Genomic DNA, 12,135 nt, shown 5'->3' on the forward strand with positions numbered 1-12,135 from the left:
GAGAAACATATTTTTACTTAATAAATTAAGAAAATTAAAGAAAAACTGTGCAACAAGTAGCCTATATGCAGAGTTTCGGTTCATTTTTGTGCTGCGCGAAAGGAAACAGACGACAGAAAGCGGCATCCTATTTTTCTTTAGGCTTATTTTACAAAAGCACAAAGATTTGTTTTTATTGTGAATGTACACAAATAAAGGCAAACCTTTTACAATTCCGATTATCTTTAGGACTAAAAGGAGTAGTTGCTTCCACTGTTAGAAGGAAAAAATTCTAATGATTGCGCCGGCGCCGCATGCGCACGCAGTTAAGCTTTGCTACCTTGACAATGCAGCCTGTTCATTATCATAATAAAATACAGTCAGTCAAACATATGGGAAAAAAACACACTGCTCAGCTTAAATATGTAGTAAAATCTGTTAAGCCGGTAAGTGTTATCACAGTACCGCTGCGATGTTATGCAAAACATTTATATACATCGCGAATATGGAAACATTTGATTTTGTGTGGAATGAGAGACCCAACGTTGGTTTCAGTTTCGTTTTAGCCTAAATGAATTCGTTTTGACTTGTCGTTTTTATTGCTATAGCTTCTTATATTTTTAATTCTTGTTCTTTTCTAAATACTGTTAATTGAACCGTTTAACTGACTGTATTATTCAGTCAAAATTCTTACGGTCGGTTAACCGGTTAAAATGAACGTCCCTAGTATTGAACTTTGATACTGTGAATTTCAGGTGAACTCCACCATCCCGATCACATCAGAGGTGATGAAGAAACATGGCGTCTACAACCCCAACAGAGTCTTTGGGGTCACAACACTGGATATTGTCAGAGCAAACACTTTTGTTGCTGAGCTCAAAGTGAGTTCTATAAATTCAAGATTGATAGAAGAAGAATTGATTTTTAAGTGCAGATTTATTTAATGTCATCACCAGAAAATATATTTGCACAGTCAGCCCATTGTCACCATTGCTGCAATATTTCCAGGGCCTTGATCCCGCCAGAGTCAATGTGCCCGTTGTTGGAGGTCATGCAGGAAAGACCATTATTCCTCTCATTTCACGGGTAATGAAAACCTGTATTACTACCTTATTTATAATTTATTCAATAAGTATATGAACAATATTATGTCACAATAACTAGCAAGACAAGCTGTGGCAGGATATTTTGTTGGTTGGTTGGTTGGTTGTTGTTTTTGTTTTTTTGTTTTTTTTTCAGCTCATTGCACTGCATAACCCCGCCCAATGTGAAACCTAATTGGTCCAAAATCCAGTACCATGAACATCAAATAACTGATTGGCTGTGATTGCTTTTGGACAGATTTTTATTTTATTATTTATTATTTTATTTTGTGTTGTTTTCAGTGTACTCCCAAGGTTGAGTTCCCTGCAGATCAGCTGTCTGCTCTAACAGGCAGGATCCAGGAAGCAGGAACTGAGGTTGTGAAAGCTAAAGCCGGTGCAGGTGAGAACTGAAGTTTTATATGATGTTTGACTGCTTGTTTGTTTTTTGATTAAGAACTCTGAAGTTTGGTTCCTTCGTTGCCAGCATTTTAATTGTGCGGATGCTCACTTTAGTCAAGTAAAATACCATTGAGAAGATCTGGAATATGAATTCATATGTGTAAACTGAATATGTCTGTTTTCATAGGCTCAGCCACTCTGTCAATGGCCTATGCTGGAGCCAGGTTCACATTCTCCCTTCTCGATGCCATGAATGGAAAAGAGGGCGTTGTTGAATGTGCATTTGTGAGATCTGAGGAGACCGAATGCAAATACTACTCTACACCTCTCCTGCTCGGGGTAAATCTAGCTAGACCCTCTTTAGATGTTACTTCACCTTATTTTCAGATCATACAAGGTCAAAGTAACAACCATGAACTGGTAAAATAGACTAGGTTTTATTTTTGTTTTAATGAAAATTTTTTTCAATTTAATTTTCTTTTTCTTTTCTAAGAAAAACGGCATTGAAAAGAACCTTGGTCTTGGCAAGCTCTCTGTGTTTGAGGAGAAGCTGGTAGCTGAAGCCATGGATGAACTGAAGGGCTCCATCAAGAAAGGAGAAGATTTTGTTGCAAACATGAAGTGATCTGTGCTTGTGGCACGCTACCTTGTGAAATGTCATTTATTTATAAAGCTGAGTCATTGTATGTCAACAAGGTTTCCTAAAATGTATTTTCGTGTTCAAAGACACCGTCAGTCTTTGTACAATTAAAATGGTCAGATCCACCCATCAATAAAACGATCTGTTTACCAACTGTAATCTTCTTTGCATTTCAGTTGACTCAATTTTAAATATTGCTATTTTGCTATGAGATCCTTTTATTGACTTGTATTTTGTTGTTGATAATTAGGTGCAATTTGAGTGACTCATAAATCAATGTGAATTAATTTTACATAAACAGAAATGGCTCTGAGTAATCCTGCTGTCAGTGTGTTTTTTTTTTAAAAAAAGATCCTTATTCAAATGATTAGTGGTTTAGAATTATTTAAGTGACATTTGAAATGGATATTAAATTTGTATTATTTATTCATAAAAAAACTGTATATGATTGCTGCAAATCTACCCCTTAGTTGTATCATTTGAAAATGGGGTGCTGCATGCATGCATGAAAGATTTGAAAGGATTTTTTCCCCAAAAATATTTTGCAACCATAACCAGCTAACATTTTAAAAACATGTATGAAAAATGTATAAATATCCAGTTTTGTTTTTAATGTTATTTCACATTTTCCAATTACAGTAGCATAAGCCGCCTTAGAAGAAATTTAAAAACAAAAAAAAATATTACTTTTGAAATATGCAGATTATTAAATATATAATTATCCAGTTTATTGTACAAAAATTCAATGGGTTAGGTCACGTTATCCCAAATTACCCTCCATTTTACTGGCATAAAAAGAAAATTATAGTGCCACCAAATTAGATAAATCAAAACAGGCTGATTTTTGTTTTGTATTCTGTACAAAACATTTGTCAAAGCTGAAGAAATACGTTTCTAAATTCTTGTCTCACGTTGGCTTATTTGCATAAGGTTTGCTCATTTGCATACGTGCGTAGCGTCCTGCCACCAATCCGTACAGGCGGTTCGTAAGAAAACATCGTCTCCGCATCCACCACCGTACTAATTAGCCACATTTTTCGTTTCCATGACTTTACTGTGCCAGTAAATTAACAACTAATTACACAAAACATACCGAATTTAGACAGAAAGGTTTTTTGGTGTACAGACCGTCGAATAATGGCTGGTTTAACAGAGGAGCGTTTGCGCGTGGTGGCGATCATTCACGCGCTCAAAGCTGTCGGTATCCGCGTGAAAAACTGGAAGAACTTTCTAAATGGAGATTCAAACGGTGAACAAACTTTTATTCAGGTAAAGAAAAAAACGTATGAAACTCCATGCCTTTATTTGTTGCTTAAATATATAGCATTGTCATACGTTGAATCTGTCTCTCAGGAGGGCGCGTCACAACGCTTTGCTTTTGGACGTGACCTGCGCTTGCTCCCTCAACATGAACTGTCTGACATGGGCGGTACAGTACCTCAGTATGTGTAATATCTTATTTTGTTTGTTTAAAAATTTAAACAATCAAAAATAAAGATGAGTTTCACGTGTGAATCATGACTGGTTGACAGAAACCTGTGTTTTGTATGCGTCTGATGTGCTGGTTTTCAGGTTCCTGGTGGAGGCCTGTGGGTATCTGTCACAACATCTGGATACAGAGGGTCTTTTCAGGAAGACTGGTTCCCTGAGTCGTATAAGGGGTCTAAGGGTAAATTCCTTCAAATATGTCATGTCGAAATGGCATTAATAAGACTTTTTCATACCGCTATGTAGTTTTGCATGTTAAATATATATTTACAGTGATTTATTGTTTTAAAGGATGACCACCTTTTCATTCAGGTACATATTTTGACCTTTACATGTGCACATTTTTTTTTTAGTTACACTAGTTTTATTCTGCTGGACAAAGTTTGGAATAATTAAGATTTTTAAAAATGTTTTTGAAAAGAAGTCTCTTGTTTACCCAGGCTAATAATTATTTGAACAAAAATACAGTTAAAACTGTAATATTGTGATAAAAAAAAAAAAAGAAATTAACACTTTTTTCTCAGCAAGGTTGCATTAAGTTGATCAAAAGTGACAGCAAAGACATTTAAAATGTTACAAAGAAAACATTTCTATTACAAATGAATGCTGTTCTGTTGATCAAAGAATCCTGAAAAATCACGGTTTCCACAAAAATATTAAGCAGCAAAGAACTCTTTCCAATATTGATAATAATAAGAGTCATTATTAACTGAGCACCAATAATAATTGTAATTGATCACCAAAGCAGCATTAGAATGATTTCTGAAGGATCATGTGACACTGAGGACTGAAGTAATGGCTGCTAAAAAATTGTTTTGCTTGTTTTGCTATCACAGAAATAAATTCCATTTTAAAATGGAAAGCAGTTGTAACGCCAAGTGCTTCTATTTCATAGGCAGATCTGGAGCAGGGAAAGCCCGTCTTCCTTCCCTCGCATGCATCCCTCCTGCAGCCCTCTGATGTCGCCTCTCTCATCAAGCAATTCCTACGTGAGCTGCTGTCTCCTCTCATCCCTACGGACCTCCAGATCCCTCTGATTCAGGCCCAGGGACTTGAGATGACACATGACCAGGAGGGAGCAAGAAACAGAACAACACTGCTCATAACAGCTCTGTTTCCTTCATCCCACGCTCGTGCACTCAGATACCTCTGCACCTTTCTGCATCAAGTTGCAGAGAGGTTTTACATTTGATTAGAGTTTGAAAATATGCAGCTTGTTTTTTAAGTCTTTTATACTTCTTGGATTTGTGCACGTTAAAGGAATATTCTGTTATTTTTTCTGTAATCTTTATGCTTTATTCAAATGTATTATTTTTGGTAATTGAGAGCATCCAATAGATGCTTTTCATAGACATGCAGACAATGCACAAGCTCATTCTTGGAGGTCAGTAATGATTTAGTTTTTTTTTTTTTTTCTCATGTTCATGTCCTTGATCAGATGCAGTGAAAATAGAATGGATGCTACCAGTCTGGCAGTTGTTATTGCTCCTAACCTGCTTCAGTCTCCAGCACCACCTTGCAAACTCACTCTGGACACAGAGAAACATTTAGACCAGCAGACATCAGTGATCAAATCACTTATTCTTCATGCAGATCGTATTGGTAAAGATGTATGAGATTTGTATAAATAATTGGTTATCTGGCCATTTGCTGGTTTTAGCATCATTTTATTTTGTGTAAACTGAACTTGTGCATGAACTTTGTATATCAGGTGTTGTTCCATCATGTGTGCTGGAGGCATCAAAAGCAACAGTGAGAACTGAGACGCCCTCTCCTGCAGGTGGCGCTATGTTTAGTAAGAGGACAGGACTCAGTGTTTACAGAAGTCTGAGAAGACAACGGAGGCGAAGTGTTGGTGGTGAGATTTTGATGATAAATACATGGTGTCATCCTTGATTTTAATCCTATTTTTATATTTTAATTCTCATTTATATAATTATAAAAATTATATTCATCAAAGAATCCTGAAAAAAGTATAACACAGAATATTAAGCAGCACAACTGTTTTCTGCATTTAACAATGTCAAAATGTTGCCCTAGTGCTCAGGCTATATATATATATATATATATATATATATCAATATTGTGTTTCAGAAATATTCGTAGATGCTTTTTCCAAACTGAAGCCATGTCGTACTCCCACTGGACCACCGATAGTCTTAGATGTCACACAAGGTGAGCCACTATGTTTTTGTATGGCAAGTGCCTTCATATAAATTAGTATCTCTTTCTCAAAAATACTTTTGATCTCTGCAGTGACTCCTCTCTCAAAAAGCCCCACCCCTCAATCACCAGTTACAGTCAAACGCAAAGCCACTGAGGAATCACTTCCTGAACTTGAAGGATCTGCTAGGAAAAGGTCATTTGTGACTTACCTGATATCAGTGGTGTCTGGTTGTAAGAAGACTTCATAGACTACTTGCAGATAATGTATTGTGTGTTTATTATTGTTCAGGCGGTCTCTGCATGACCTAAGAGAGGACACACTGACAACCATCACCCAGCCAGAAGGTCAGTCTATTTATTTGTGGATTTTAACAGCTCATCTCGTGATTGTTGCAGAATATTAACACAACAAAGTTGCTTTGCAAAAATCTGCTAGAATGTGTAAGCAGTCATAGTCCCCTGGAAGAAAAGTGTAGAAAAGAAGATCCCATTCCCACCACTTCCAAAAAGAGAAACCACATAAGAGAACAGCAGAAATCACTTAGGTATCGTGACTGCACTCTACACTATACTAAAATTACCAAACCATTTGGGCATGAATTCTAATGTACAAAGAGCAGCAGTCAGGCTTATCTATTTTGGGGTTTTCAGGCCTCCAGCACAAGAAGAAAAGGTGCATCGGAGAAGAAAATCTCTCAGATTTTTCGCTGTGTCCAGTGGCAACAACAGTAACCCTGTGTGTGTGTTTTTTGTTTTTAAACTAACTAATGTGCCATCTTTTTTTGCCTGTGATTTTAGTCATGTTTACTTGGTTTTAACTATTGTTTTTTTCCCCATTCTTCTAACGTGGTTCAATACTTCTAGCTTTCAGTGACACCAACACAAAAATACCCTGAAAACTGTTTAGAACAACACCAAGAACAGCCTGACTGTAAAAGCGGTTCACCACTTACAAATGCTGATGTATCTCCAAAGATACCACTTATCCTCATTGGTGGACCAGGAGGAGGTTTGGATCAGTCTTTATGAATTTATTTTAATAATATTTGGCTATTGGCTGAATCATGACTATTTTCATTTTAATTGACATTAGTACATGCTATAAATCTTTTCATGTTCTCTTTTGTTGTCTTGCAGTAGTTGTTGGGAATGAGGTGGATGATGACCCAGATCTTCTCAACTGCAGTTTTGCTGAAAACCCTAATGACTGTCTAAACATGGTTTCTGAAGTATCTTGCATTCAAAGACAGGACAGTGAGGAACCCTGTGATGATGAATGCTGGACTGTACTCGAAAATGAGAACTTTGTGCAGTTAGGACTATGTGAGGTAATACAATCTGTCACTCAAAACAAGGAGTCTCAGATAAATGCAAGCACAGAAGTAGAGAATGAACCAGAGGTGAAGCAACCTCGTAAAGAGTCCAAAAAAGTGAAGAACAGCAATAAGAACCGATCCCGTCCTCGTAGATCCATAAGCCTACCTGAGGTGACATTGGAGTTGTGTACTGATGAGATGCCTGAGTTGGAAAAGGAAGTTGGTAGAGCGGAAACTGAGATGGATAACACTGTCTGGCCAATGTTTGCAAGTCCCACCCTGTCAAATGAGCAGGAAAATGTAACCATGGAGAAGAAGGTGTGTGTCAAAGAAGTGCAAGAGACCAAAGTTAAAACTTTTAAGAATTATAAGCAAGAAAAAATGGCCGATTCAACTCTTGGTTTCAAAAGACCCCATCTGCGTTTGTCTGTGGCTGAGCGACTTAGAGGCTTTAGTGCTTTGACCTTGCTTCTCCGGACATCACGCACGGCACCTCAGTTTCAGGAGAAACCACAGGAATCCCTTCAGAGGGGACCTATGCGTCTCCGGAGACAAGGTGCTCGACGGTTCGGTCGCTCTATCAGTCACGAGGGAGTGTCAGAGAGACCACTAGAGCAGAGCCCTGTTGGATCTCCACCAGCAAATCAGGCTTTTATATGTATACATGACGCTAGCCCTGATTCAGGTGTGGAGTCAGTCGATCATGAGCCGATTATTGATTATAATCATCAAGAGGTGTGCAAGATGTCACAAAATTACCCTAAATTTCAGGTGACAAATGATGTGAACGTGGATTCTCTGAGCTCGTTGGGAAATCCTAACCAAGATCCAGTTTTGCTCACAACACACAAAACTGAAAATCAGTTTCTCTGCAAGCAAACAGAGCAGGATGTCGAGGAACTTGGCCTTCATAAACTATTGGATCAGAAGTGCCACATTGGTGGTCATGGTGAAGACGATCATCAAGATTCAAATGTTCCTGCAGAAGTTCTTACACCTGATCTTGCGTCTCCAATGTTCTTCCAGCAGATGGTGCCATTGAAACTCTTTGAAGACACAAGCTCAGTCCAAGACTTCAAAATGGATCAGGTCTCTCCTCTGAATGGAAGTGAAAAGGAAACCCCCTCATGGCTGAATGCCAGTCCTCCATTTGTGTTTCCAAATTTTGCTCCTTTGTCATTTGATGGTGTGATTTCTGAAAATGACACACGTAACGGCTCACCTTGCAATCGCTCCCCTCCAGCCTTTCAGTTCAGGCGTCTGACCGCAAGGAGGCACTACAGAGACTCTCCCCGCTGGCCCTCACATGAGGTGCGAATGTCTGCTTGGAACCCGTTACCACTTTAAACTTTTAGTTCTTTTCATTTTTATTGGTTAAATAAATATCAGTTCCCAATGACTGGGATCTGACATTGGATTGTGTAATCATTTATTATTTATGGAACAATGCTTTTATTTGTGTTTTTATGTTTGTGAGCTGTCACAAATTTTCTTTGTTCTTAATAAAATCTATTTCAATAGTTCAATTTTTTGTTGGTCAGTTAATTTAATTTCCACTTAAATCTGTATAAACAAAATATTGAGTACCGGTACTTAAATTTTTTACAAACTGAGGTACTTTTACTTTATGGTCATTTAAATTTTATTTATTTATTTTGAATATCTCAAGCACCGATCAAGTTCAGAGAAGGCATTAAAAAGGAAGGTACAATGTCACTCAATAAATAAAAGCTTCGGTCCCTGTTATCATAAAAATATAATTTATTACGTAGCTAAACCCAACAAAGTGATAATGTTAATGAGGCTGGTGCTCCTCCCCTTTGATGTGGAGCAGTGAGGGGAAACTAGAGAAAGTGGAGCTGCCTGTCAATCTCTCTGAACCACATTCACCAGAGCTGGAGACTCAGTACTCCCACACAGACGGGCAGTCTGCCGTCTGAGTGGGGAAACTAAGGCTGGGATCTGTTCCAACCGGGAAGACGGAAAGAGAGGGGACCGCATCTGACTTGTACTGCCGGTACCTGTAAATCTTCTGCACCATGGCAGAAGGAGCTGAGGGAGAGGAGGAAATCCAGTTCTTACGAACAGTGAGTTATACTTGACAATACCATACCTCTGATTAATTTGCATAACTATACCTTATAGTATATGTGTGATAGTACATGTTATATAATACACAGTATATTATGCTGTAGAAATGTGATTTTTAATGAATGTAAATCACGAGAAATCATTGTTTGAAGTGTGTGGAAATCTTGAACACTGCACTTTTTATATTGTTAAAGTTGACCACATTTTGACAGCTTTCTCATGCAGTTTTAATGGATGTTTTTGGATGAATGTGGAGTGACATGACCAGGTGTGTGGATTTGCTGTCATTGTTGTCTATTTATACATGGTGCAGTGCAGAGGTTGGATTGTCACCGTTTGAAACAGGACTTTACACTTGGCACTGTACACAGAAGCATGAAGGCAACATACTGCCAAGACTAAAATATAAATCTAGACTATAGATTAAATACGCAGGGTGAATATATAAATTTAGGATGTAAGAATGAGGTCCATTACTGCTATAATATACGGTTGCACTCTATATTGTCACGCTTCTGTGGAGAGAGGAGCCAATCCTTGACCTAAGTGTTGTACATGCCTGACCTGGTTGTGTTGGGGTTATGTCAACATGAGCACTTAGTCATTCTTGCCAGAGCTAAAACTATCCTGTCATGGATGCACTGAAAGATTTTAACACAGTATGGAGTTCATCCAATGCAGAAGATCGAGATAACTAGTGCTGTTCTGCTGTTGTTTGTGATGCTGCTGTCTATGAACTCTTGAGTCTATATACAGAGATGGGATTAGCAGCTTTCTGGGCTCGTCCTAAACCAACACCTGTTTGTTTCAGTCTATTTAAAAAGTCTGTTACATGTCCTCCTACTTTTATGACAGTCTCTAGAGCTTTTCGGCTCATATTTAGTGCTTTTGTTTGATTAACCGGAACATTTCAAGAACACCATTTAACTGTTAAATGAAGAAACTACACTACCAGTCAAAAGTTTGGAGACCGTTTTTATTTGTTTCTCTTGATCTGAAAGTCTTCTGAAATTCTTGAAATTAAGTTTGTAGACAAATATGACTTGTATGTGATTTTTGTGATGAAAAGTCTGTTTTTTTTATCATATTAAAAACAAGTTGGACTTGATAGTGAAAGAAAAACAGTTCAAAAGTGTTCAGCTTGTGAACTCCTGTCTACAAAACATCTTAGAATGCATCTCGTAATGCATCTCAGGATGTTCGGAGTGAGCGGAACTGTAATCTAGGCAAACTAAAACATGAAAACGAAATATAATTGCCATACTTTATTTGTGTTGGATGATTTTACTATTATTCTAAGCTGTGTCCAAACTTTTGACTGGTAGTATGTATTTCAGGATTCAGAACATTTTGGATCATTCTTCATTTAAAGTTTTATTCTGGAGTGATTGTTCAACAGGAGTCAGACAGCCGTTGTCTCTGTTAGACTCTGTGCTAATGATCTTTAGTTTTGACTGTCATTAATGAACAGTCATTTGTTCCAGTCAGCACTGTTGGAGTTATGTCGTGCTCAGGAAAATTGCATGTAGCAGGTGCTATAGCCTGAAATAGAGGGACAGAGAATGAGGAGGCCGGGAGAGACAAGTAGGGGAGAAGGCTGATTGAAAAATAATTTAATGTTTGTGTTACTGTAATTAGATAGCACAGCTAATGTTTCAAAAAGTGACATGCTAAAATTACAAAAAAAAAAATGTTTCTTTATCTTTATACATGTAGATTTTTGTGACCTCATGTTAATTGACTACATTGAATACTTTTAAAATGTAATTTGTCACACAGCAGGTCTATGGCAACTGCGAAAATCTAAATGTTGATTTTAAAAATGTGTAAACTCAAAAAAATTATGCATTTCTGCAGTAACTTATAATATCAAAAAATGTACACATTCCCATAAATGAAAAAAACCTAAATAAATAAATAAAAATGTAAAACAAAAATAATGTAAAATTACTACAATATTACTACATTTTAAAATAACTATCTATTTTAAAATTAATCCAGTCTTCAGTGTCACATGAATCTTCAGAAATTATTCTAATATGCTAATTTGCTACTTAAGATGTTGAAAACAAAACGGCTTAATATTTTTTTTTCAGAAATCTTTTAATTGAAAGTTCAAAGGAATATTATTTATTTGAAATGGAAATCTTTTGTAATTGTGTAAAAGTCTTTACTGTCATTTTTAACAATTTAATGCAACCTTGCTGAATTAAAGTATTAATAATTATTGAAAAAAAACCTGACCCCAAATTTTTGAACTAATATATTTCCAACAACAGGTTTAAATATGTTACATTTTAATTGGATGATGTAAATGAGATAAACTCTTATTCACTTGATTTTTGTGATCTCACAATGACTATATTGTCAAGTGCTGGGTCTCAGGTTGCTAGCAGCATGTGTCAGTGTGGACAGGGTTTTACACGGCCCACTGGCTTACATTCCAGCCCTGGAATATCTCAGCAGATGACACACTTACATACATAATACACCGTCACATAGACTAGTCTGTCAAGGACATGACCTGCCCCAATTTCTTTATAAAGGCATGCTTGCATTACATCTTTATTATAAAATGCTGACAATAGAAATTACATAAACATGACATTTGTATAACACATCACATAATTTGAACTGAATCAGTGGAGCAATTATGAGGCTGTCTATCAAATCAAGACTTTTGAGGTCACCTTATATGGGAATAGAGTTACAGAGGGCGGTGCTGCACATAAAAATTAGTAGCACCACCATAGGCGTTATCATTATGTTCTATTAAGAACAATTTGACTTTCTCATAGAGCTTAAATATATTAAGGCAAAAATCAAATTGTTTCTTCTCAAACAGGCCTCATCTAAGCCTCCTCAAGTGTTTTGGCTGTAACCTGAGCCACATTCAGGATTAGATGCATGCTGCACTGATCAAGGCTACAAATGCCATGTTATTTAGCAGCAATGTGTGCTATGAACATGC

General features: G+C 37.0%; 3 protein-coding genes across 5 annotated transcripts in view; all 3 read left to right on the forward strand.

Annotated features, from left to right (window-relative positions):
- The window catches only part of LOC107728883 (malate dehydrogenase, mitochondrial), an 8,786-nt gene extending 6,528 nt beyond the window's left edge, over nucleotides 1-2,258 (forward strand). The window contains exons 5-9 of the mRNA XM_016539190.1: nucleotides 735-860; nucleotides 988-1,065; nucleotides 1,365-1,464; nucleotides 1,651-1,802; nucleotides 1,957-2,258. Of these exons, the coding sequence (XP_016394676.1) occupies nucleotides 735-860; nucleotides 988-1,065; nucleotides 1,365-1,464; nucleotides 1,651-1,802; nucleotides 1,957-2,088 (588 nt within the window). The 3' untranslated portion in view covers nucleotides 2,089-2,258. The remainder of the gene's footprint in view (nucleotides 1-734; nucleotides 861-987; nucleotides 1,066-1,364; nucleotides 1,465-1,650; nucleotides 1,803-1,956) is intronic.
- Nucleotides 2,259-3,058: 800 nt separating this feature from the next.
- LOC107728896 (uncharacterized) lies at nucleotides 3,059-8,576 on the forward strand. Of its 3 annotated transcripts, none has more exons than XM_016539210.1 (13): nucleotides 3,059-3,372; nucleotides 3,457-3,545; nucleotides 3,676-3,772; nucleotides 4,487-4,770; nucleotides 5,030-5,193; nucleotides 5,303-5,449; nucleotides 5,686-5,766; nucleotides 5,848-5,950; nucleotides 6,047-6,102; nucleotides 6,194-6,302; nucleotides 6,409-6,499; nucleotides 6,622-6,766; nucleotides 6,895-8,576. In XM_016539210.1, the coding sequence occupies exons 1-13, from the start codon at nucleotides 3,241-3,243 to the stop codon at nucleotides 8,418-8,420; spliced, it is 3,024 nt and encodes a 1,007-aa protein (XP_016394696.1). In that variant the 5' UTR covers nucleotides 3,059-3,240; the 3' UTR covers nucleotides 8,421-8,576. The 3 variants fall into 3 exon arrangements, with proteins under 3 accessions (XP_016394696.1, XP_016394697.1, XP_016394698.1); XM_016539211.1 differs by having other exon boundaries at nucleotides 6,898-8,576; XM_016539212.1 differs by having other exon boundaries at nucleotides 6,409-6,493.
- Nucleotides 8,577-8,963: 387 nt separating this feature from the next.
- Nucleotides 8,964-12,135, forward strand: part of LOC107728853 (ryanodine receptor 1-like) — a 48,105-nt gene continuing 44,933 nt past the window's right edge. The window contains exon 1 of the mRNA XM_016539140.1: nucleotides 8,964-9,160. Coding sequence (XP_016394626.1) covers nucleotides 9,113-9,160 — 48 coding nt within the window. The 5' untranslated portion in view covers nucleotides 8,964-9,112. The remainder of the gene's footprint in view (nucleotides 9,161-12,135) is intronic.

This window comes from Sinocyclocheilus rhinocerous, unplaced genomic scaffold (assembly GCF_001515625.1).
Source record: "Sinocyclocheilus rhinocerous isolate Xijiao unplaced genomic scaffold, SAMN03320098_v1.1 scaffold397, whole genome shotgun sequence".
In the NCBI taxonomy this organism is placed as follows: Eukaryota; Metazoa; Chordata; class Actinopteri; order Cypriniformes; family Cyprinidae; genus Sinocyclocheilus; species Sinocyclocheilus rhinocerous.